We start from the raw sequence: 26,391 nt of genomic DNA on the forward strand, positions 1-26,391 counted from the left end.
CTGTAGGGCATCGCGCTACGCGATGGGGGCTTGGCCACACCCATCGCGTATCGCTATGGGTTGGTCGGCCAGACTTTTCAAACTTTGTAAAATGACAGTTTTGGCCCCAGGAGTTGTTTTAAAGCGTTTTAAAGGCATTTTGAGGAACGAAAAGGATGTTTTTGAGACCCGAGAAGTTTTAAACAATATTGTAAAATAAAATCCATCATTTTGATTATATTTAAGGTTTCGGTTTACAAAATGGGTCGGTTTACAAGATAAACGAATACAACTAAGACCCGAAATTGACGAATGTCACACGATAAATGACAACAATTGATATAAATGCAATATGTGTTTTTTTCGAACTATAGACTTTTATAAACAACCCAACACCAAAAACTACCTCCACAGGCCGGAGGACAAAAACCCAAAACAAAGAATTACATAAACACAAACTTACACCAATTCAACCAAGCTAACGATTTATGTTTAGACCTATACTTGAACCAAGGAAAACCAAAAGCTTTATATCTCCAATAATCTCTTTCAAAATAACTTTCTTACCATCAAACACTTTTTCATTTCTCGCCTTCCATAATCTCCAACACGCTATAGTAATTATTCCATAAAACGCCTCCTTTTCCACTACTCCAAGCTTGGTGGTCTTGTGTAGCTCTAACAAATCTCTAACCAAAAAACAGAAAATAGGGAGAACTTTAAACCAACGGCTTATATGCTCCCAAACCACCACCGCTATCCCACAACCCGTCAAGATTTGATCCACCGTCTCCCCCCCCCAACTTCGCACAGAGCACACACGCTATCCAAGACCGGAATGTTCCTCCGTTCAAGAGCTCCTCAGCTTAACCCCAGCCAGGGGCTCTGCCCCTTGGACCCCGCTAGGGGCTGCCGCCCCTAGAACCCCGCTGCCAGGGGCGCTGCCCCCGGACCCCCGTTCGTTGAGGGTAATAATTAAGCTAGAAATACGATATGTGTAGAAATACCGCATTGAGGTGAGTTTCTAGCCCCACTTCCTTGTTATGTTTTCGGGGCTGTGTGCATACTCGATGTGATAGTCAATACACTTACCTTAGGTGGTAAGTGTATGCCTTGTATGATTTATGTATGACGATTGCTTGACGGTGCGTGAATGATCTTCGAATATTGCATGTGTCGTCAAGTGTTAGTTAAAGGTATGATTGATATGTATGATGTATGAATGACGTATGTATGAATATGTATGATGTATGAACAATGTATGTATGAAATGTTGATGGTACGTGAACGCTCTTCGGAGATTGCACATATCGTCAAGGAACGTATGAAAATGACATGTATGTTATAGTAGCACGAATGTAGGGAACCGACCCTAATAATATCGGCGAATGAAGGGTACCAACCCTAATAGTATCGGCGAATGTAGGGAACCGACCCTAACAATATCGGCAAACGTAGGGAACCGACCCTAATAATATCGGCGAAGGTTATAGGGCGGAATGCTCTTTAATACGTATACGTATGAATGAAAGCATGTAAGTAAGTACGAAAGAAAGAATGAAAGTACGTTTGTAAGTAAGTGTGTAAGAAGATATGAAGGTATGTACCTCCGGGTGCATATGCTAGTATGTGAATGTATTGTATGTTGTATGATTAACTAGAACTCACTCAGCGTAGCTAATCGACTGAGGCAGTTGGCTTGTGGAAGACACATGGCAGGATCCGAAGAGGCTGGCATCTGGAGATTGTCGTGATATTTGAAATGCTGTGTTTTATGTTATGTTTTTGAAAGACACGTTATGGATGTTGTAATGAATGGTTGACTTTTATATTATTCCTCGAAAGTTTTTATTAACTTTGATATTTAGAACCGCGTTTATGAGTAAATACAACACTAAAGTAGGGTTACCGGTAACGGGGCCTTACAAGTTGGTATCAGAGCAAAGTTCGAGAGATTTAAGCATCCTACATGCTTAGACTCGAACAGATAATGGGATTAAAGAAAGAAGATGCCAGTACGAGAATGCCATGTGTCACTCAAGCAAGCTAAGTAAAGGTAAAGTATGTGATTAAATTCACATGTAAAGTAGAATGATGAATAAATGTTTGCGTAGTAGCTAAATAAAGAATGTATGAATGCTAGCTTAATTGCTAGGGATAGGGTATGTGATGATATGAACTGTTTGATTGTCTAATTGTTAGAAAAAGAACTAGCACAAGTAGACTCATAAGAGGAAGTGTATAGGACACAGAAAGTAACGTGATCAGCTAATCACTACTGGCCACTGTTATTACCTGTTAGCCTTACTATCCTTGTACTAAATGGTTCCTTAAGTGATGACGTTTGTGTTTCCTTATAGAATACGAATGGCTGGAGCTAAGAAAGCTGCTGGAAAAGGAGGGCGTACAGGACGTCGTGGTAGGCCACGTGTTCCCCAATAGCCGTCAGTAGAGGCCGCTACTAACAATGAAGGCGAAGGAAGTGCAGCCGGTGGAAATCCGAGTAACAACGAGGGGTATCAACTTGACCCTGCTGTTCAAGCTGCCATTGCTCAAGCGGTAGCAGCTGCTGCGAAGAATGGAATGCTGAAGGGTCTGCTGGAGGTTGTAAAAGAACCGCTGGAAGGGCGGAAGGAGATGGTAAGAAGAATGATGAAGGGGAGGGGGAAGAATCAAGCGTGGTTAAGTCAGTGAAGGTTGATGACAAGAAAGGGGGCCGAGGTGGGTGCAACTATAAGTCTTTCAAAGGCTATGATCCACCGGAGCTAACCGGCTTGGGAGATGCAATCGCTACTCTCCAATGGATAACCGTGATGGACAAAATTATTCGAATTAGCGAATGTCGTCCCGACCAAGCTGTGGGGTATGCTACCCAATCATTCGGTGAGGAGGCGATGTACTGGTGGGAGACAGTTGAGCAAAGGAAGAGTCGATAAGAGATCAAGGCCTTGAGATTGGACGATCTGAAAGAGTTAGTGATGAAACGATTCTGTGCTGATGCAGAGATAGAAAAGGTTGAGATGAAGTTCTTGAGTCCGAAGGCGGGTAAGATGACGCACCGAGAATACCTCACTGAATTCAACCGTCTGTCAAGGTTGGTGCCATACATGGTGAACACCGAGGCCAAGCGGATCAAATGCTACCTCAGGGGACTGCCACAGAATGTTCGTGTCTTGGTCAAGGCTGGTAGACCAGGTACTTTTGATTCTGCTGTGGGACTCGCGGAAACGGTTTATGAGGACTTGACAGATGAGGTGGTTATGGATGAGAAGAAGGAAAAGAAGTGGGTCACGCCTGCCAAACGACCTGGTACTCAGATGTGGAATCCCAAGAACAAGCAACCTAGACTGTGGGAGAAAAGGTCATGTAGGACGTGCGGAAAGATGCACGCTGGAGAGTGCAAGTGGGGCACTGGGTCTGAGGTGGGCCACCAGTGTGGGAAGTCCCATGGTAGAGAGTGTAGATCAGGGTCAAATGCCTGCTACAAATGTGGTAAGATGGGGCACTTTGCCCAAGATTGTTGTGCGAAGCCTGCGTGTTATAAGTGCGGACAGACAGGTCACTTGGCGAGGACTTGTACGAGTGGTGAAGCAGGAGGGAGTGAGAAGAAATATGCTGATCAAGCGAGGCCGAGAACAAGAGCCTACATGCTGACCCAGGAACAAGCTAGGCAGATTCCTGATGTTGTGACGGGTACGTTCTTAGTAAACGGTATTTCTGCTTCAGTATTATTTGATTCGGGTGCGAATAGAAGTTTTGTAGCTACGGCGTTTAGTGAACTAGCTAAAATGAAAAGTTGCCGAGTGTTTGAAACCTTCATAGTAGAAACCGCTAGTGACACCTCGGTGAAAATAATGAAAATGGTTAAGGATTGTAAAATAGAATTAGAGGGACATGAGTTCCCTGTTACTTTGTATGTTATGACCTTAGGAGGGTTCGATGTAGTCTTGGGAACGGATTGATTATCTGAATACGAAGCTCAGATAGTATGTAAGAGTAGAATAATAAAGCTAAAGTCTTTAAATGGTAGAGCGGTGACGGTTTATGGTGATAAGGAAAGTTCAGGGGTTAACGTCATTTAAATGATGAAAGCCTAAGGTTTATTAAGACGAGGGTGTGGTGCCTACCTGGCGTATGTTGTCAACGCTAGGGCCGAGACGAAAGAAATGAAAGATGTTCCTATCGTGTGCGACTACCCAGAAGTATTCCCTGAGGATCTTCCGGGGTTGCCACCGGAGCGATAGAGAGAATTCCAGATAGATTTAATACCAGGAGCCCAGCCCGTCGCGAAAGCGCCTTACCGTCAAGCGTCGTCTGAGATGAAAGAATTGATGTCCCAACTGCAAGAACTCCTCGACAAAGGTTTCATACGACCAAGTGTTTCTCCTTGGGGCGCGCCAGTGTTGTTCGTGAAGAAGAAAGATGGAAGTATGAGAATGTGCATAGACTATCGCGAGTTGAACAAGCTTACGGTAAAGAATTGATATCCTTTGCCAATGATTGACGATCTGTTAGACCAACTGCAAGGGTCAAGTTGGTTCTCACGAATAGATCTCAGATCAGGCAGACATCCCTAAAACAGCGTTTCGGACGCGGTATGGACACTACGAGTTCCTCTTAATGTCATTGGGTCTAACGAATGCTCCCGCGTCATTTATGGATATGATGAATAGGGTGTGTTGGCCAATGTTGGATAAGTCAGTTATTGTCTTCATCGACGATATATTGATTTATTCCAAAAGCGAGTCTGATCATGCTGAGCATCTGCGAGAAGTATTGGAGACTCTGAAGAAAGAGAAGTTGTATGCTAAGTTTTCGAAATGCGCGTTCTGGTTGCGAGAAGTGCAATTTCTAGGTCATGTGATTAATCCTAAAGGGATTACCGTGGACCCAGCTAAGATTGAAGCGATAACCAATTGGAAAACACCACAAAATTTGACTGATATACGAAGCTTTCTAGTGTTAGCTGGCTACTATAGGATATTCATCGAAGGTTTCTCCAAGATAGCCGCACCGTTGACCGGGATGACCCGAAAGTCGATGGTATTCAGTTGGGGTAAGTTTCAAGAGGAAGCTTTTCAGGAGTTAAAGTAGAGACTCACGCAAGCTCTAATCCTTTCTTTACCCGATGATGACGAGGATTTGGTTATTTTGCACTGATGCTTCGCACCGTGGGTTAGGTTGCGTGTTGATGCAACGAGGAAAGGTGATAGCTTACGGGTCTAGACAGTTGAAAGTCCATGAGAGTACTTACCCGCAGCATGATTTAAAGCTAGCGGCAGTAGTGCACGCTCTTAAGATATGAAGGCATTACCTGTATGGTACTAAGTGTACCATTTACACGGACCATAAGAGTTTAAAGTACTTATTCGAACAGAAATAGCTAAACATGAGATAGAGAAGATGGTTAGAACTGATAAAGGATTACGACTACGACATTAAGTACTACCCTGGTAAAGCTAATGTGGTCACCGATGCATTGAGCCGTAAGAATGAGGAAGTTATTGCAACAGTGAAGACATACCAATTGATTATGAGTTCAAGTCTTTTTGAAGAAATCGTCAAGGTGCAAGCAGAAGTGCTGGTAGATGAAGGACTAGTAAAGAAAGAAAGGATTTTCGGTCAGCAAGACGAGTTAATGGAAAACACGCATGGCGTTAAGACTAGGTTTCACCGCATATGGATTCCACGCCATGGAGATCTCAGAGGTCGAATCTTAGATGAAGCTCATAAGTCAAGATATTCGATTCATCCAGGAGCTACGAAAATGTACCAAGATTTGAAAAGAGACTATTGGTAGCCAGGAATGAAGAATGATGTGGTAGATTATGTTAGTAGGTGCTTTACTTGTTTACAAGTCAAGGCAGAGCATCAGAAGCCTTATGGAAAGATGCAACCTTTAGAGATACCAGAATGGAAATGTGAACACATCACCATGGATTTCATAACTAAGCTACCTCGTACAGCTAAGCATCATGATACCATCTGGGTGGTTGTGGACCGTTTGACCAAGAGTGCTCACTTTCTGCCTATACGAGAGGTTATCTCGTCAGAGACGTTAGCAAGCTTGTTCATAAAAGAGGTTGTGTCAAAGCATGGAGTACCGTTATCAATCGTGTCCGATAGGGATACTTGGTTTACTTAGAGTTTCTGGAAGAAGTTCCATGAAGCCATGGGAACAAGATTGAACATCAGTACGGCGTATCACCCTCAAACAGATGGACAGTCTGTAAGGACGATCCAAACCCTTGAGGATATGTTACGGCTTGCGTTCTAGACTTTGGAGGATGTTGGGATGATCATCTGCATCTGGCAGAGTTCTCCTATAACAACAGCTACCATTCAAGTATTGGTATGCCACCATTTGAGATGTTATATGGAAGACGTTGTAGAACTCCGGTATGCTGGGGAGAGATTGGCCAAAAGGAGATGGGAAGTTTGGAAGTTGTTCAAGAAACTTCTTCGAAGTTTGACCAGATTAAGGCAAGAATGAAAGCTGCTCAAGACAGACAGAATTCGTATGCCGATAAGCGGCGACGACCGATTGAGTTTAACGTTGGTGACAATGTGATGCTTAAGGTCTCACCTTGGAAAGGAATTATTCGTTTTAGGAAGAGAGGAAAGCTAAGTCCGAGGTACATTGGACCGTTCAAGATTTTAAATCGAGTAGGTGAAGTGGCTTACAAGTTAGATTTGCCAGAAGAGTTAGAAGGAATCCACTCGACCTTCCATGTGTCTCATCTGAGAAAATGTCTAGCTGATGACGCCTCGCACGTGCCATTAATGGACATTGAGGTTGATAAACAACTGAACTACATTGAGCAACCAATCGAGATAGTTGATCGCAAGGAGAAGCAGCTTCGTCGTAAAGTTATCCCATTAGTGAAAGTGAAATGGAAACATCGCAAAGGATCGGATGCCACTTGGGAAGTTGAAGGAGAGATGCGCAAATTTTATCCGAATTTGTTTATGTAGTAGTTAGGTTTCGGGGAAGAAACCTCTTTAAGGAGGGAAGACTTGTATCATCCCGTTTTTATAGTCTCGGTTAATAAATGAAATGTGAGTTATTATGAGTCGGGCTAGTGTTGGGTAAATGGATATGGGTTATGGACTTGGGTTATGAAAGAAAGAAATAAAGAAAGACCATAGTCTTAAGCCAATGATCAATAATTATATATACCTTTAATACCCATTAATCCTTCATTTTACACATATTCCATACACCACCAAAACACACACACTTAATCTCTCTCTCTCTCTCTAGTCTCTCTCTCTAGCCGAAATATAGAAGAAGAACCGATCCCGATCCAAGGTATGATAGTATGATATTGTATGAGCTTAAATCCGTGAGATAAATCACGAAACGGCGTGCCGACACCGTTAAACCGTCTAAGTCACGAGATCCGGGTGGAATAGGGTATAAACCGAACCTATGGTTAGCTTAGGGGTCGCCCTAGCTCAGATCTGGATCGAACGGGACGAAAAACAGTGAAAAACGAGTTAAAACTCGTTTTTCCGACGAATCCGCGCTTTTCCGGCGGCTCTCCGGCGGCGGCGCCGGAAACGTTAATACGAGGTTAAGAAGAATTTCAGGGAATGTTCTGACAATCCCTGACCGAACCCTAGTTCGCTAAGGGTAACTAGCGAATTAGAATTAATTCGCTAAGCTGATTCGTCTGTGGGAATGTAACGAATTAGCTTCAGTTCGTTAGGGGAAAAGATAGCGAATTACCCTTGACTCGCTATAGTTAAAAGGTAATGAATTATCCCCAATTCATTATAGTCATTCGTTAAAGGAGATAACGAATAAGAAGGTCCAATTCACTACTTGGACTGGATCGCTATATGGACTGATTCGTTAGAGGGTCCAGTTCGTTACCATGACCAGTTCGTTAAAGGTTTCAATTTGTTACTAGTTCGCTAGGATAGGTAACGAACCAGATGTTTAACAAAATTACAGAATGGTCCCCGGAGTTAGAAAAGAAGGATTTAATTACAAAGAAGCCCTTGAACTTTTAAGTAGCAAATTATTTAAGGATTCAAAATACTAATAGAAAATGCTCCCAAACCACTGCCGTTATCCCATAACCCGTCATGATATGATCCACCGTCTACCCCCCCCCCAACTTCGCACAGAGCACACACGCTATCCGAGACCGGAATGTTCCTCCGTTCAAGAGCTCCTCAGCTTAACCCTAGCCAGGGGCTCTGCCCCTTGGACCCCGCTAGGGGCTGCCGCCCCTAGAACCTCGCTGCCAAGGGCGCTGCCTCCGGACCCCGTTCGTTGAGGGTAATAATTAAACTAGAAAGACGATATGTGTAGTGATAGTTTATTGACACGTATAATTATTATACAGTTAGTCGTGCACAGCTCAATAAGGGAATAACCGTAAACGGTGAGCGCAACCGCATTGAGGTGAGTTTCTAGCCCCACTTCCTTGTTATGTTTTCGGGGCTGTGTGCATACTCGATGTGATAGTCAATACACTTACCTTCGGTGGTAAGTGTATGCCTTGTATGATTTATGTATGACGATTGCTTGACGGTGCGTGAACGATTTTCGGATATTGCATGTGCCATCAAGTGTTAGTTAAAGGTATGATTGATATGAATGATGTATGAATGACGTATGTATGAATATGTATGATGTATGAACAATGTATGTATGAAATGTTGATGGTACGAGAACGCTCTTCGGAGATTGCACATATCGTCAAGGAACGTATGAAAATGATAGGTATGTTATAGTAGCACGAATGTAGGGAACCGACCCTAATAATGTCGGCGAATAAAGGGAACCGACCCTAATAGTATCGACGAATGTAGGGAACCAACCCTAACAATATCGGCGATCGTAGGGAACCGACCCTAATAATATCGGCGAAGGTTATAGGGCGGAATGCTCTTTAAAACGTATACGTATGAATGAAAGTATGTAAGTAAGTACGAAAGAAAGAATGAAAGTACGTATGTAAGTAAGTGTGTAAGAAGATATGAAGGTATGTACCTCCGGGTGCATATGCTAGTATGTGAATGTATTGTATGTTGTATGATTAACTAGAACTCACTCAGCGTAGCTGACTTTTAGTATGCGCGCCGGCTAATCGACTGAGGCAGTTGGCTTGAGGAAGATATATGGCAGGATCCGAAGAGGCTGGCATATGGAGATTGTCGTGATATTTGAAATGTTGTGTTTTATGTTATGTTTTTGAAAGACACGTTATGGATGTTGTAATGAATGGTTGACTTTTATATTATTCCGCGAAAGTTTTTATTAACTCTGATATTTAGAACCGCGTTTATGAGTAAATCCAACACTAAAGTAGGGCTACCGGTAACGGAGCCTTACATCTATCCATTTGCGCCCTCCATACATGAATATTACACTTCGCCGGAACCCACATACTACACTTCATAATATCGTTTAAAAAATATAAAAATAAAATCGAAAATGAAATCTCAAGTAAAGCCATTCTATCGTTTCCAAGAAAATGTATATATAACAAAGCATCGCAATAATGCGAAGTTAGATAAAGATCTAAATTGCTATCAAACGAGAATCTTGTAAATTAAATTGTTAAAGGAATTTAGCATATGTAAAGCTGTCGCGATGATAATTAATCATGAAAGAAACGATGCTTGTGATAATAAGTAGTAAAAATTCGCATAAATCGTTATCGTACAAAATTCATGTTACAATGTCTAGTGTATGAAGCTTTTATGAATGTGTCCCAAAAAGATTTGTAAAGCCATGAACATGAGTTTATGCAAAATAATGAAAGTTGTAATTTTTTATTGGATAAATCCCGAAGTCAACATTCAAAATGAAACCTCGTATTTATAAAGTCATTATGGGATTATCACCTTAGATGACAATATTTATAATTCTTGAAAACACGTATATAATTGTTTAATAATCTTTGAAAAAAAATCCTTATAATCGAATTTTGTTGTCATGACAATATTATATTCTACAAAGATGATTTATAAAATATGAGCATAATACGTAAATCGTTATTTTGGAAGATTTTATAATTTGAAAAAAATGAATATTTGAGCACATGTGGTCGTTATAAATACACTAGTTGTATATATATACATATATATATATAAAGAAATTTAAGGGAAAACAATTGAAGCTTGCGTGTGTATGGAGAGGTTTTAGGCTTCGAATGGTGAATGGTTTGGAAATTTGGTGAAAAGTGAGTGTGTTTCAAGTGTCTTGCGAAATTGGGTTTTCTTGAGTTGGGTTGAGGGGGTTTGTTGAGTTTAGCTCGTTTGAGTGGGTTAGGCTTAGATGACTTGTGCGAGTAGTGGTTGGGCTATTTGGATAAGGTTTGCTTATTTGAGTTCAGGTTAAGTTGATGGATCGGATAAGTCTTGACTAGCTTGGGTTGAGACTCGGTTTGTACATGTATTTTGCAAGGAGTGTTTGGGGTTGCTATTTTGATATTAAACCCTATGGTTGGATGGAAACGGTAAGGCGATATGGTTTGTGATTTGACATAGCATGGGTCGAAGGATTTGAGTCATAGTTGGGTAAACTTTGGTTTGTATATGTTCGAGGCATTTGTGGGTGTGTTTTTCGGTTTCTTTGAAGTATCAAGATAGTAAGTTTGATAGGTTTTCATGGCGTAAAAGTGTCGGTATTTAGGGCTTTTGTTGGGTTGATGTTGTACATCTTGGATTTTCATGGGGTTGAGTTAGTGAGGGTTAGGTTTCGTTCATCTTGAGGAAAGATTTGATTGTGTGGGAAAACTCTTGAAGTGGAAGGATGGTTTGATTTAAGGTGGTAGTTTGAGTTGGAATACGAGTACTTGGGAACTTGGGGTTGTGTTTTGGAGAAACTTTGACTAATAATAAGTTTTAAATTGAAAATATCATAATTTATAAATAATGATTGATAAACCCTCATGAGACTTTCGATAATAAAATTACAAATTAATATATATATATATATATATATATATATATATATATATTTGCGAGAAAACGAAACTTTTGCGAACCACCATGGATTGTTTGCTTTTAGCAAACTCATGTTCATGAAAAGGTTGTTATAATAATTAAGTTATTTAGGGAGTTCCCACAAATGTTTGAAATATAAAGTTTTATAAAAATATTGAGATTCAAGCTTGTGAATCACGATAATTTCTTTGGTAAAAATTTCCCACTAAAATGAGAGTTGTTACGATACGTCGGGTCGGCTTAAGTTGTAAAATAATTTATGAGAAAATTTGGAATAAACCAACCCGCATATCGTAAATCATTCTTGAAATGCTTAAAATTAAGTAGTGGAAAATATCACGGGAAACTAAGATAATAAAGTTTGTATTTTTGGAGTTTATTGTAAAAATAAAAGTCGATTGTCATGAGGAAGTAAAATAATTTTATAAAGATCAAAATAAAATTTTGCTTATGAGGAAATTAAAATAAGTGAACTGAATGTCGAAATCTGTTATGAGATTTCAATATGAATGATGAATGTCGTTTTGGGAATACAAATTTGCGTAATGAAAATTTACCAAGTTTGTTATTTAATATCGTGTAACTAAAATATCATGGTAAGTTAAAATGACCTACATTGTAAATCGAAATAAACGACATCTTCTTTACAATTAGAATTTCTATGAAGTTTTGCATGAGAATTTTCAAGACAATTACAATCTATGAGTTTGTGAATTTCTTGAAAAAACAAGGCAAAACTATCTTACGAAATTTAAAACAAGTTGAATAGTATAATGCAAATTTTATTTGTGAAAAGTTATAATGAATCAAAAATTTCATAATGAGAGTTGTTACGAGAATAAATTTGGGTAATGAAAATTTATACTATGTGTATTATAATATGGTGTAATTAAAACATCATGAGAAATTTAAATAATCGATGTTGTGAAATGATAGTTCAAAATAAACGGGATGTTATAAAACTAAAATGTTATTATGAAATCTTATATGAGAATATTTAAAGACAGTTTAAAATTTATATAATGGGGCTCTACTTGAAAAATCAAGGTAAAATTTATCATAAAAGTTTTTTAATATGATGAAATTCGTATAATAAAAATTTTGTTTATAAAAAGTATTAATTAACAAGGATGGCATATTGAAAGTTATTAGAAGTAATTTGAAATATATTAACTTAAATTGAAGAAAAATCACAATAGACGAAATCTTGTAATGAAAATAATGGTGTGAAATCAAAATAAAATAACTTTACTATGTGAATTCAAAACATATGAAAATTAATCATAACGGACAAATAAAATTATATAAATGAGAATTTTGTGATTGAGGGTTAATATGATTAAAATAGAGGAAAATTTATTTAAATCCTTGAAACTTTTAAATAATGTCTTAAGATTTAAAGGCGGAAAAATCGTGCATGAACTACCATGACTTGACGTCCTGACGATAAATCTTAAATAAAAATAAGATAAAATGTGGAGTCGAACATGTGCACGTACCACCGTGTCTTTCATGTTTGCGAATCAAATCACGATAATAACAACCAATAAAATTTGAGATACAACGAGATGTTACAACACTAGTCCACGTATCACCAGGTCTCTATTGTTTCAACACCAAAATATAAGGAGGCAATCGGAACGCTTGCATTAGACAACTTAAAGCGGTTGTCTCATATGAGACAATCTTTAAGCTCGTGATCCGTAAAACAAAATAAAAACTAATGTTTTTACGGTAAGGCAAGGATACCATATATTATTATGAGAGTGTGTGTATGCGTATATATAAAATAAAAGTAAGGTAAGGATACCTTAGAATGTTTTGAGTGTTTGTGTATATTTACGATTTGATTAAATAAATAAGTAAATATAAATAAATAAGTGTAATGAACAATCGAGTAGGGTAAACATGTATAGGCAACACGTATAAGGACCCTAAAGAAAAAACTATACTAGGTCGTTACGTCTAACCACCTATCCTATGGTCATGGCTCTGATACCAATCTGTCACACCCCGACCAAAGGCGGCGGAACAAGCCGGGGTGAAATGGATTGCTCAAAAACACAAGACACTATTAAAGTGACAATATTTAATCAACTCATTTAATTTCATAAAATCATAAAGAATCACATAACTTGTTCATACATTAATCGAACTTAACCATCAAATAATATATTGTTCGTTTTGCTAATATCCTAATAGTCTAGATAACATTTTTCATCAAGCCCTCGAGTCAACCAAAAGTTAAACCCGTAACATTGCATAAAATAGAATTTGTCAACACAAAGGTTGATGAGAAATTTCATAGTTTTTAACAATAATTATATAATAAGAAATTCCTACAACTTGTATACAAAACAATAAATAATAGCAACAATTTAGATAAAGAAATCGTTAAAAAGAATAAATTAACGACACCTTGCTATAAGAGAATACCATATAGCTAGGATTTATGAATCAACCAACCAAATGCAGTAACACATTAGCATCTAAGCATGTAAGCATATAACACCAAATCGAGTATTCATTTAAGTCAAGTGTACAATAAAGTTTGTGGTTTAAGATTCAAGTATAAAACATTTAGTTTGAATAAGTATGCAATATCACCCCCAAAACGAAAGATGGAAAACGGGGAATGAAAGTACTCACATTCAAGTAATAAACAATATTTGGTAAAATGACGAGTAACCAGAAGGATGAGGTTTGACGAGCAAAGTCTACATGAAAGGAAATCTTGTATTAGAAAGGTTGTCTTAGGAAGTCTTTAAATAAGATAAATGATAATAAATCAAACAATTTAAAGTTTAAGGTTTAAAATGTAAATATTTAAGAAATTATAATGTCTTTTAAAAATATAAGTTTGCTCTAAACCGGGTTAAAGTATCTAGCCCTCAATATTTACTTAACCTATGTTAAGTAATAGGGTGGGTGAAAATGCAAGAATGCAAGTCTCTTCATAATATAGATACTAAAACGGGTTTTAACGAGTTTTCGAGTTGTTGGTTCGGGTCTTGGTAATTGGTCAAACCCAAAGTCAACTTTCCAAAATAATGAATGTTATGAGATAACTCAATAAAATTAAATAAGACTTAACCAAGTATGTAGTTCTATTATTTTAGAACTAACAACGTCCGTTAAGAGAATGATCGGTTTCGTTTGTCCAAAATTATTATAATCAGTTTATAGAGTATTTTTAAAGAAATATACAAGTCTTGGTAGCTAGAAACACACTTTTGTGTCTTAAGCAAGTGAAATCGGTTTAGTTCGTTTTGGTTCGGTTTCCATATTGGAATAAGATCAAGAATGGTCACTACATGCTCGAGCATCAAAGAACTTGTATAATAATTTATAAATGATGATACTGAAGTTTTACAACCAAAAAGTTAACATTAAGTCTCTAAACGAAAGTTCGGTTTTCGGTTCGGATCTTGTTTTGGGCTAAGACCGAGGTTAGATTCTACAAACCCATAACCATAGAACTCATAAAAATGATTTTAGAAACTTAGATCTAACATAAAACATGTTTATACAATTATTTAACAAAACTAGTAACAAAGTTCGTTTTACGGTTTGGAGCTATTTACGGTTAAACCGAAGCTTGTCTCTTCAAACCCATAACCATAGAACTTCATAATCATGATATACAAACTAAAATGAGCAGAAGTTAGATATGGTTAGTAAGCATAAACAAGTTATATAATTATATATATATCAAGGACCACGAAAGTCCTCCATGAAGCCTTGCCTTACGAGGCCCGACACTCCACCGACCAAGACCACGAAAGTCCTCCATGAAGCCTTGCCTTACCAAGCCTTGCCTTGCCTTACGAGGCCCAATCTAATTTTTAAGCCCAAAACCCAATTCAAACCCTACTTAATTTTTAGCCCAAAACCCAATCTCATTCTAACTTCTAAAATTTATTTTTTTAACGCCTCTGCTGCCTCACCCGTCGCAATCGCAACCGTTGAAAAATCCTTTTCGGCGATGAAGTATGTGAAGTCCGATTTGTGTAGTCGAATGGGTGATGAAATTTAAGCGACAGTCGTATTTGTTACATTGAGAAAGATTTGCTTGTCAATGTTAAAGTAGATGATGTAATTGTTAGATTTCAAAAAATGAAAACTCGTAGAGAACAACTTTAATATATTTGTTATCTAGTATTTTGTTTGGTAATCCTTTTTTATATATATATGACCCGACTCGACCCGATTTGACCCGACCCAATTCGACCCGACAGCTGTATTAATACCGACCACAAAAATTCCCGACCCCTATGAGAAAATTTTCTGGATCCGCCACTGTTGATGGACCATATTACCTACAATTAACTAATAAAGGTTTCCCTTTGGGTGTATATAAAGAGAGATAAATATTAACATCATAACCTAATTTCACACACATACAATTTTGTGTGCCTCATCTCTCCTAAACCAGGTTCCTCTCAAGAACCCTAACACCATCTTTAACTATACATCTTAAAGGGGAACTCGATCAAGATGAAAAACATGTTGACTACATCATACTCTGTTACGGTTACTACTCTCCATGCTGTAACAGGTTCATAGGTTTATGTATTATGTGTCCATGGGCTCAAAATAGCTTATGTGTTCTAAGAGTTTGTGAGTTTCTAAAATGGTTTGGGTCATAACCATAAACCCGAAAACTCACTAATACCAGAATTAACATTTTTTTAAAAACTCCATAAAATCATGTAAACACCCAAATACTGAAAAACCCGCTAAAAGCCGGAAACTGGCAATTCTCGGGAACCCAAAATTTTCGAGAACTTATTCTGAAAAATAAGGTTTTACCAGAAACTTAAAAATCCTTACTCTAAACAATTTATGCTATTAACTAATTAAATGTTTTGTAATGTTAAATATTATAAAATTTTACAAAATATAAAGGCTTAACTTGAATGAACTTTTGATGTAACACTTCTGCCCAAAGGTGATGAGTTACATTTACCATCATTCTAAATCTAACTGAAAGCTTTTGTTAGTTTTTTGCCTAACATTATATAAATGTCTCACTTCTGCCCAAAGGTGATGTGTTATATTTTATCAAGCAAAACTAGCATGTGCATAATTAAAATAATTGTATCACTTCTGCCCAAAGGTGATGGGATACAAGTGTTTTGCACACATACTTAAATAAATTTTAATTCTGCCCAAAGGTGATTTATTTTTTGTTTAAGTAGAACTTTTAATTATAGTCTATTAGTTTGATGTTAATAATAGACATATCACATCTTCAATAAAATATAATGATTCTCACATTAACGATCCTTCATTAAGCTAATGATCATAAGATTAATATGTATTATTTAATATCCCATAACATTTCTCCCTATAATTTTCTTCTATAAATAACTATCTCATCTAAATCATCCACTCTAATATTAAAACATAATATAAGTTTTACATCATAAAGAGTATCAATAATATTTAGCTCTTCTCAGTTTTAGTTATCCCTTAAGACAGGATATGACTATCCTACTACTCTTTATAATAATAATCATTCCATTGAAAACTGGAGCATAACAAATAGAATGAGTCAATCATAATGTCTCTTACGATAATGATAATCAAGAACTTATATAAATAAATGTTATCACTATAGTTATTCTAGATTTAGTTTTTCCTAAGACTAATCAAAATAACTCCTAAGATTCACGCACTCCTTAAAAGTTCTAACTATAAGGTTAAATGACATTACTGAATACATCATAATGTACAATACCATGACTCATAAAGTTAAGGGCTCACACATGCAAATAAGTACACTTTTCTAATGCATTACATACTAAAAGTTTCTATTATTACAATTTGTTGCCTTAAGTATCAACTATAACACTCATAAGTACAAACGGAAAACGAGTATGTTGATTAGCAACACATGTAAAAGAAATGAATATGGCAGTGGAACATAAGATGTTATTCAACTCACCACCATTAAAAACTTAAAGAGGATAATTCTAAGGTTCATAGGCAAACTACAAGTATTACTTCCAGCTTTAAGTTCTCTAAGGAGAAGTCTCGTTGTAAAAATATGTCATTATATTAGGCATAAGTAACGAGGCTATCCATAATTCAAAAGAACATCTGGCTAAAACAGTAGTCATATATTGATGATATTTAAGTCTGCTAATCCTAATATTCCAATTAACATGATAGGTTGAGTCTAGTTCTACAAGTTTCTTTACTAATATCAACAAATAACTAACATGAGTGTTGGTGACAAAATTTAAATGTTAAGGCTATTATAACCATGAAAAACTGTCTTCTAATTACATTTTATGATCCTTAAATATTCTGGAGATCAATCAGAATTTTGTATCAATACTTAAGCTACATTATGACAGTTGTGAGGTTTGCATAGCCAACATAAAGTCACTCTTACCTTAAACTCTTATATTATTTGTTACTAATATCTGGATTGAAACATTTATTAAATAGAATTAGATGATACTACATACTTTCACAACTTTTGTTATCATGCAAATAAGAATTTAACAAAAGACAAATGAGACTTATAAAATTCATCCATTAAAACCAAATTTCATGAGAAATCATGACATTGTTGATGAGGGTGAATTTCATCTAATCTCATTCTTAGTGATTTTAATCATGTGTTGATGCCCTAAACATTACTTGACTTAAGGAATAAGTATGGGTCCACCGTAAGTTATATTTTACTGACATTCGTGGAACTTATTCAAAACGGAATATTCAGACATAATTCTTTTACCATTTAAAAAGCTATTTACTTGTATCTAATCTGACTTCTATGGTCCATGGTTTTTTAAAGAAATCCATTCATATATACCTAAAACGATTTCTTCTAATATATCCCTAAGTTTATTATGACATTTGGACGTTAATGAAATCAAATCAAGTCTAACATATATATCACATATTCCCACATCACGTACATCATTGAAACTCCTTATGTAGTTTTTCTAGAGACATTAAAGATTAGTGGGAGCATTAAATGTCTTGATTATAATCTGCAAGAGTTGCAAGAGGTGGGGAGTGAAAACTTGATATTATCTCAATTACAACTCTTGTACAAGACACTGCTCCATCACAACATTATTCCATCAAAACTTATCTCTTTAGAATTTATTACTACTCTTATAAAAGTTTTGTTGTTTCTTAAATGTGGGCATACTCCGATTCATTAATAAAATAATCCTCACAAGAGAAACTACGACGACTTACATTATTAACTTGTTTCTCTGTTAGAATTTATTGGTCTTTAAATATTGACCCTAAGCATGCTAATTTCCTAAAGGCTTCTAAGGTTAGTGGGAGCAGTAAAAGTCCTTATAATGACTTGTTAGAAGTAAAAGAGGCGGGGGAAGAGAGTCATTAAATTTTACTCCAAATTTAACTCCAATTACACATCTTGTACACCATACTGCACCAACTCTTACACACTTAGAATCCTAAAAATGATAGCAACCTAACCAAGAGCAATCCATAAAACCAAGACTTTTAAAATTATCCAATTTTAACTCAGGAGGCCATCTAGGTTTTAAAACCTACTAACATTGATGATTATGTAACCTCCCTAACTAAAGTTAAAAATGGATGTTGGAAAGCTTACTGATCAGACTTCTTCTAATTAACCCATTAATATCAATCAATATTCTAAATGGATAAAGCTATTATTAGCAAAATTGATTCCATAAGTCATAATAACATTTGTGATTTTATTGAAACACCTAAGGGTGTTCATAACTAAACTAAATCATAACACAAATGTTAAGACACTAAGAAGCATGATTGATTATTAAAAGTTATATTCAAAAGGGAATAAATCATCAAAGAATCTTCTTACCTATATTAAAAAATATTTCTTTGAGGATCGTCATTGTTTAAGTAGCTTAAAATAGTTTAGAGCTACACTAGATAAACATTAACATAACTTTCCATAACAATTGGCTTACATATTTATATGTTCATAAAACAACCTAAAAGTTCTAAACTAAAGGACTAAGAACACTTAGTATGTAAGTCGATAAAATCCATGTATGGGTTAATGCATATATCATAATGTGATGAAATATTTATACAACTATTTTTATCAAAAACCAAGTGGATTAATATACCTACCTCAAGACGAGTAGGAGAAAACAAACTTGTCCTTATATAGATGACATTCTTCTGACAAGTATATGTATAAGTCAAAACTTTGTTCGTACATACTTTTATATGATAGATCTCAGAGATATCCCTTACGTAATAGATATCATAACATTCTGAGATAGACTCAAAGGACGTTAGTGTTGATCTATAAATTTTACCTTAAATGGGTCCTTACACATGTAACAAACAATATTGCTCTATTTAGAGGATAATAGGGTTATTGAGATTATTACCTTATGATTCGTTAAGTAGAAGCCTTATGTAGGTTTAAGTCTATACTCGTCCAGATATTACTCAAAATTGCAACACACTATATATGTCTAGATTAATGTGAATCATCTAAAAGAGTATTAAAATATTTTTAAAAGACACGAAAGACTATAATTTAAAAGAAGAAGTGAGAATTCAAACCGGTAGATTACTCTAAACTTTGTTATATTCAAAAATAACATAATGTAATTTTCGGGATATATTCTTATGTCAGCAGATAAATCTATCTCATGGAGGAGTCATAATGAACTGATAATAACAATCTAAATTATAATGACGTACATAATATTTTGATTAATCACAACGCAATTAGCAATAAATGTTGTTGAAAATTTATCAATGGACTCATAAGTTTATTAACCTCATATAACTTATATATTGAAGACTTACTGTGATAAAGTCAGCTACCATGTTTTCTCAAACAGTAACAGTTCGAGAGGTGTTGCATTAAATTTCGTAATGAAACTAACTATTCCTTTATAAACAAATTGAGGAATCTAAATTTTCGTATCGAATACATTCATGATATGCTTAAGGATCCGATAACTAAAAGTCTCACCCATAAATATTATGAAAGCGCTTATAATAATGACGGGTTATTGATGACTATGCGCAATTGCATATCATACTATGAATGATCAACTATTAAATTTCCTCATCAGTTTTGATTTTGTATGTCTCTTAATATGTTCTGCATGCATAATGACATATAGACTAATTAATATACAAGTCAAACGTTCTGAAGGGCTTACATGAAAATTTTGATCATAACTACTTAGGTTTTAAATAAGGACTGCAGTATGATTAATGGGGGTCTTGAGCTGATGTTCAATTCAATGACTGTATTTCCCTGCTCCAGTTTAAGTTTAAAGTTAAAATGAGTGTTAACTCCTGATCAGGCTTATCTAATACTCATAATAAATGATTACTCGGGCAAGTGGAAGAATGTAAGATTAAATATATTATATATATTTATATATGACCATTATAATAATTTATATTATAATACATCAAAATATTAACTATACCTTATTATATATTAGTTTGGTAGTTGTTGATGAGCCATATTACCTATAATTAACTAATAAAGGGTTTCCCTTTGGGTGTATATAAAGAGAAATAAATATTAACATCATAACTTAATTTCACACACATACAATTTTGTGTGCCTCATATCTCCTAAACCGGGTTTCTCTCAAGAACCCTAACATCATCCTTAACTATACATCCTAAAGGGGAACTCGATCAAAATGAAAAACATGTTGACTACATCATAATATGTTGCGGTTACTACTCTTTATGCTGTAACATGTTCATAGGTTTATTTTTATTCATGTTATTTATTACTTACATGAAAAACTGATCAACAGATGGAACGTGGGTTTTAGGTGACGGTTATTATAAGTTTTTCATTTTTCAAATTCGTTTTGGTGTGCATTAAGGAATTGTAAATACCGTCAGTTAGTGACTTTTTACGTACTTTTTTTACTAAAAGCTATTTGTTTTTGCAACTTGTATAATAAATAATAATTTGGTTTAGTAGATAAAATAATTTGATTATGAAGAATAATGGGGAAAAATATTGGGTTTATGGGTTGGAGATAAAATAAGTGTTTTGTATGATAAGTGGAACTTCGACATTGTAGCTGATTGTGCGCAGTTTTAGGCTTTTGCTTTGGAGAGCGATGGTCCATGTCTGAGAAACGTGTTACCTGAATGGTTGAGCCAACATTAACCACAAGAGAGCCCGCCACGGGAGGTACAGGAATCCAAAAGCCGTCTTTCTCATATTCAAGACCACCAACATCATCTTGAAGCAAAAATGTAAAGCAATTAGTGTCTTGGTGTGCTTCCCTTCCTATCTCATTAAGGTCATCTGCGGACACAGGTGGATATCGCCAACACATGAGAACATCCTTGGATCGGTCGTCGTTGAATTCCTTGAGAAAATTGGACGGGAGACCTAGGTAATCGTTAACCAAGTTCTCCCCCATTGCTCCAAGCTTCTGAAAATGAAGAAAGATCTCCTCCAACCTTTCACTGTTAATTACAAATTATATCTTGTAATTATGGTTGCTTACATTTTGTATTTAAACATATCGATATTAAAAAAATCATAACAAGCACTTGTTAATATATGACTATAATATTTGGCATGGTATATGATACAATGACAAAAATTTAACGATTATCTAATAACTTCAAATAGATAAATAAAAGTGTAAAGTATATGCATATGTATATTAGTTTATTGTATTAATTATACTAGTTTTTATCCACCGTATTTCGGTGTTGTTTTACATTATTTGTTTATAATATTTATATATATTTTTCGATTTTAATTTTATTTATTGTAAGAAAATTAATAATATACTTAAGATTTGATTATTAAAGGGTTTCACAAATAAATGAAATATTATAACCAGTTTAAACCTATATGAGTTTGGTGAGACCCATGACCCGTTGATTTTTTTACTATAAAAATGTTTTTAATTATAAATTATATATTTTTTTAAAAAAAATTGTATTAATTTTTAATATATCTCTATTTTATAGAATTTTCATATTAAATATTTGGTGAAATTAATATTTAATTTAATGAAATATTATAACTCTTTCAAGGGCATGACAAACCTTCATTTACAAATAAACAATCTGATGACTTGAGAAAATATAAGGAGCAATTAAAGAACTTTTAGATATTTCGTTCATATATATTTAAGATATATAGGAAATCCTTTTTAAATCGGAAAAATCAATTTGAAAGGAAGAAGAATAACAAACGAAGGATAGATATAAAAGCTGGATGACTTTGTTCTTTCTTTTACTTTACATAGTGGATTAAATATCGTTTTCTGGACTGATCGAATTGGTGTTGCATAGCAAGAGTAGACCCACAATTGAAAAAATAAAATTATCTACTCGGTCTTTTTCTTATTAAATTAGCAATAACAATAATATATTCTTTATCTAGAAACATACACAAAAGTATAGTTTATTTTAATAAATGCAGCTTTTGAATTCCTTGGGTAGCCGTTTGATAAAGTAGCCTCGATCTAGATACAAATATACATATATACAATAAATAAACAGGGATGGTTATTTTGAAAACCTTAATAAATTGTAAGAAGTTTAATAACTCAATATGAATCACACATTTAATTAATGAGTATGGAATATTTGGCTGAGAATAAATCTGATTAAAAAATGAATCAGGAGAGAGAATAAATATTTTTAATGATTACACAAGTTTAAATGTTAGTTACACATGTGTAATATGTTGATTTGGTGTGTAAAAAATACTGTAATTTTTTGTACATTACTTACACTCACGTATTACATGTGTGTAAAAAAAATTCGAAATTTTTTTTTGTTACGTTGAGTTCTTTCGAGTTCTTAAAACTCAAAGTGGTTCTCAAAAGAAATCAATCTTAAATATATATATATATATATATATATATATAATAGTTCAAATAAGAATAATGAGTTTTTTAAGAATTATAAGAACCAACAAAATTTTGACATTTGGTATTACAAATTATGGTGAAAAAACAATTATAAGAAAAATATGTCGGTTATAATGATGAAAGAGTAATTTTAGAAAACTATGTCGGTTATTGGTAATTTTAAATCTCAACCATTAATTAACATGATCCAGTGACTATGATTTATTCATAGTCTTCCTAGAAAACTAATTATTTTTAAGATAACCCTCCCATATATATATATATATATATATATATATATATATATATATATTGAAGGACGTTTAAGTCCATTTAATGTGCAAAGCGTACAAAGCTATTAAAGCGCAACACATTTTTGAAGCGAGGGGCACGCGCTTCAATTTGAGTCCGCGCAATATTTACCTCCAAGATTTATCGTTGCATATAAATAATCAAATAACGTACATAAATCTTTACGAACAAAATCATAAATAATGTGACACATGTACGTAAATAATTACTCATTTCGTTCCACTAAAGTTTCATGGTTTAAAAAATAAAAGTTTAAGGTATCTATACTATATATAATGCATTACTCATGGACAAATTAAAACACTCAATTTTAAGTAATTTACAACACTTAAAGCATGAGTTACAACATTAATTATGGGCAAAAATGTCATTGTAACATTAAATCTCACGTGCATATAAAAATTCGGTAAAATAATTACAATTTTCATCCCTTAAAGTTACAACATTGGTCCTTAATCTTTTACCTATATATTATTTTATTTTCACTTTTAACCCAACTACCCCCATTAATTTTAAACGGTCATAACTTTTTCATGCGTTAATATTTTTTAAAATAAACGACGTCATAAAAAGAGCATTTTATTATCTTTAATTTGAGTATGATATTGCTATAGTTTTCAAAGTAAAAAAAAAAATATGCAAAGTTTTGCGGTTTGGTTTTGATGGTTTTAAATTAAACCATGAGCCAACTTTACGCGTTTTTTTTTCGTCGAAAGCCGAAACTGAACTGTTTAAAATTAAAACCAATTAAGCCAAACCATTATCAACGATTATGTTCGGATATAGTTTGTGCTTCAATAAAAAAATTGAGTTTTAAAGTTAAACAAAAATCATTAATCTGCATATACATTCACTTCAAATTAAGCACCAACTATTACATTATTAAAAGAATCATACTACGAACAAAGATAACTTTGGTCACATAAATAATAAACATTATTAGAATAAAAAGAAGACGAAATCATAACAAGAACAAAGATTGTAAAAAAAACATACTGGAAATTGGGATAAATTAAAACATATATAATACTAAATAAGTAAATAATTAACATTCAATATGTACGGACAGCTCCTGTTTCAACCGGGAAACCAAACTGATGAACAGTTTCAAAGTTTCAAACGAAATAATGAACACCCATAAATTTGTTACATGATTATCAAAGTATATGTTTCCTGCTGCATCGTGCGGATACTCTTCTAGTATTGAACGGTTACTCTTTTTGCTTACCCAATGACAATAATGTCCTTGAAATTGATCCATCAATATTGTTTATTAATGTTAGTTGTGTGTGTTTAAAGGTAAACTTGAAAATTAGCTAAAAATTTTTAAAATGGACATTTGTAATGAGAAAAATAAAAAAAGAAATATGGACACTTTTGATGGGACGGAATGAGTACATAGCATATGTGGATACATGATAACGCGTAGTTATGTAACAAGCACACAATATATATATATATATATATATATATATATATATATATATATATATATATATATATATATATATATTCCATAAGGTATATATCTGATAGTTACATAACATACTACATATTTACACATGCATATTACTCAATTACACAATGTATTGTAAATAATTAAGCAAGATATATTGCATAATACACTCATTACCTTACACTAAAGCAACTCTTTTAGAAGGAAAAAAAAACACGTTTTCAGTACAATTTATATAGTAATACTACTCTCATATTAAAGATAATAAATTTACTAATTATGTGATTTAATTAAAACAGTATAAAAGTTATTATTGTTTAAAACGTGATCACGTTCTAGGCTTGATTGATAATTCTTTTTTTACCCTATTGGCCATTTCTAGTTTTGTATATGTGGATTCACTCCTAAACATTGTTGAATAGAATCACATTGGATTCTTCTTCTTCTTCTTCTTCAGTTATGAGAGTGTGATGGAAACATGTTAGAAACTTACCGAACCACACATGAAGGGAAGACATTGAAACCCAAGACGGGCTGACACACCATTAACCATTCATTGCAGCCAAAGCTACCATTCATCTTGCCATAACCTGCTGAAAGAATAGTTGAAACGGGCTTACACTCAAGTTTCTCATCAATGGGACGATCAAAAAACTGTTTAGTGAGTTCCCGACATTGGTTTATCAGTTCATCCGACAGGCCATGGTTTATGATTTGCAAAAACCCGAATTTCAAGTACGCTTCCCCGAAATCGTTCACCACCTTCCTTCGGTCTGCCTCATAATTGGAATGCTTGAACATGGAGGCAAGGTCAACTACTGGGATTTCCATTGGAACCTATGTTTTCTAGCTAATTACAAAGTTCTTGTCTGTCTTCATGGGTATATATTGTAAATTTATAATGGTATCCATCCTCATAAAATAATGAAATTAAAATATAGCAGATACATATATGACTGCCTTTTCATTATTTATTTATTTATTGGGGGTTGGCATATATATTTGTTCCTTTGTGACACTCTAAATTAATCGTTATTAAAGCCTTTATAAGCATTTGTTTGTTTTTATAAGTTTAAATATTCTATTTCTAAAGAAATATAAGGTGCATGCATTAAAGAGAAATATTCTTTAGCTTATTTTACACTAGCTTTTGAACCCGTGTATTACACGGGTTATGTCAAATGATAAAAATAAATAAGGTTTTTTATTTCAATTGTGATTCTCAAAATACTTATAAATTAATTTAATGTATATTTGATGGAAAAAAACAAACGGGGTTAACGAAAGTACTAAAATAGCATGATTTTAATAGAAACGTCGTGTGTTGATTTGCAAGAAATTTTAAAAAGGTAGTCTAGTTGCGTAGTTGGTCAAACCTCAGGTATGAAAATGACAATTAATTCAATAAATAAAATCCACACTATGTTATAACCCACTTGACAAAATTGTTTTGACCCATGACCCATGGATAGCTATAATGAATGAGATAAGAGATTAGAAATTAGAATAAATGTAGGCTTGACACCTAAACTTCAACATTTTTTTTATTAGTACAGTAAGATTTGAAGTATGGTCACATATACTTTCACATCAATTACCAAAATTCTCTCCCATTTTCCCATCAAGTGATGCATAGAAGTCAAATATCCGCATGCTCAAACAAGTGACTTAAAGCCTCATCATAATGTTTGGTGCCTACCTTGTAACTTTCTACTATGATGCCCAAACCAATGGAATTAAACCAATGTCAACCTTTTATATTTATTTTAACGTTTTAGGTCTGACTCACCTAAAAAATATCATCAA

The 26,391-nt window shown here is 34.3% G+C and overlaps 1 protein-coding gene across 1 annotated transcript; it reads right to left on the reverse strand.

The window, feature by feature from the left end:
* Positions 1–560: 560 nt before the first annotated feature.
* On the reverse strand, positions 561–25,416 carry LOC143635625 (1-aminocyclopropane-1-carboxylate oxidase homolog 1-like). Its single transcript, XM_077103407.1, has 3 exons — positions 25,079–25,416; positions 21,084–21,411; positions 561–668 (listed from the first exon to the last, which is right to left on the reverse strand). The coding sequence occupies exons 1-3, from the start codon at positions 25,414–25,416 to the stop codon at positions 561–563; spliced, it is 774 nt and encodes a 257-aa protein (XP_076959522.1).
* Positions 25,417–26,391: the final 975 nt, after the last annotated feature.

This window comes from Bidens hawaiensis, unplaced genomic scaffold, assembly GCF_021521415.1.
Source record: "Bidens hawaiensis isolate Kalapana, Puna unplaced genomic scaffold, B.hawaiensis_p1.1 tig00007615_1, whole genome shotgun sequence".
Classification (NCBI taxonomy): domain Eukaryota; kingdom Viridiplantae; phylum Streptophyta; class Magnoliopsida; order Asterales; family Asteraceae; genus Bidens; species Bidens hawaiensis.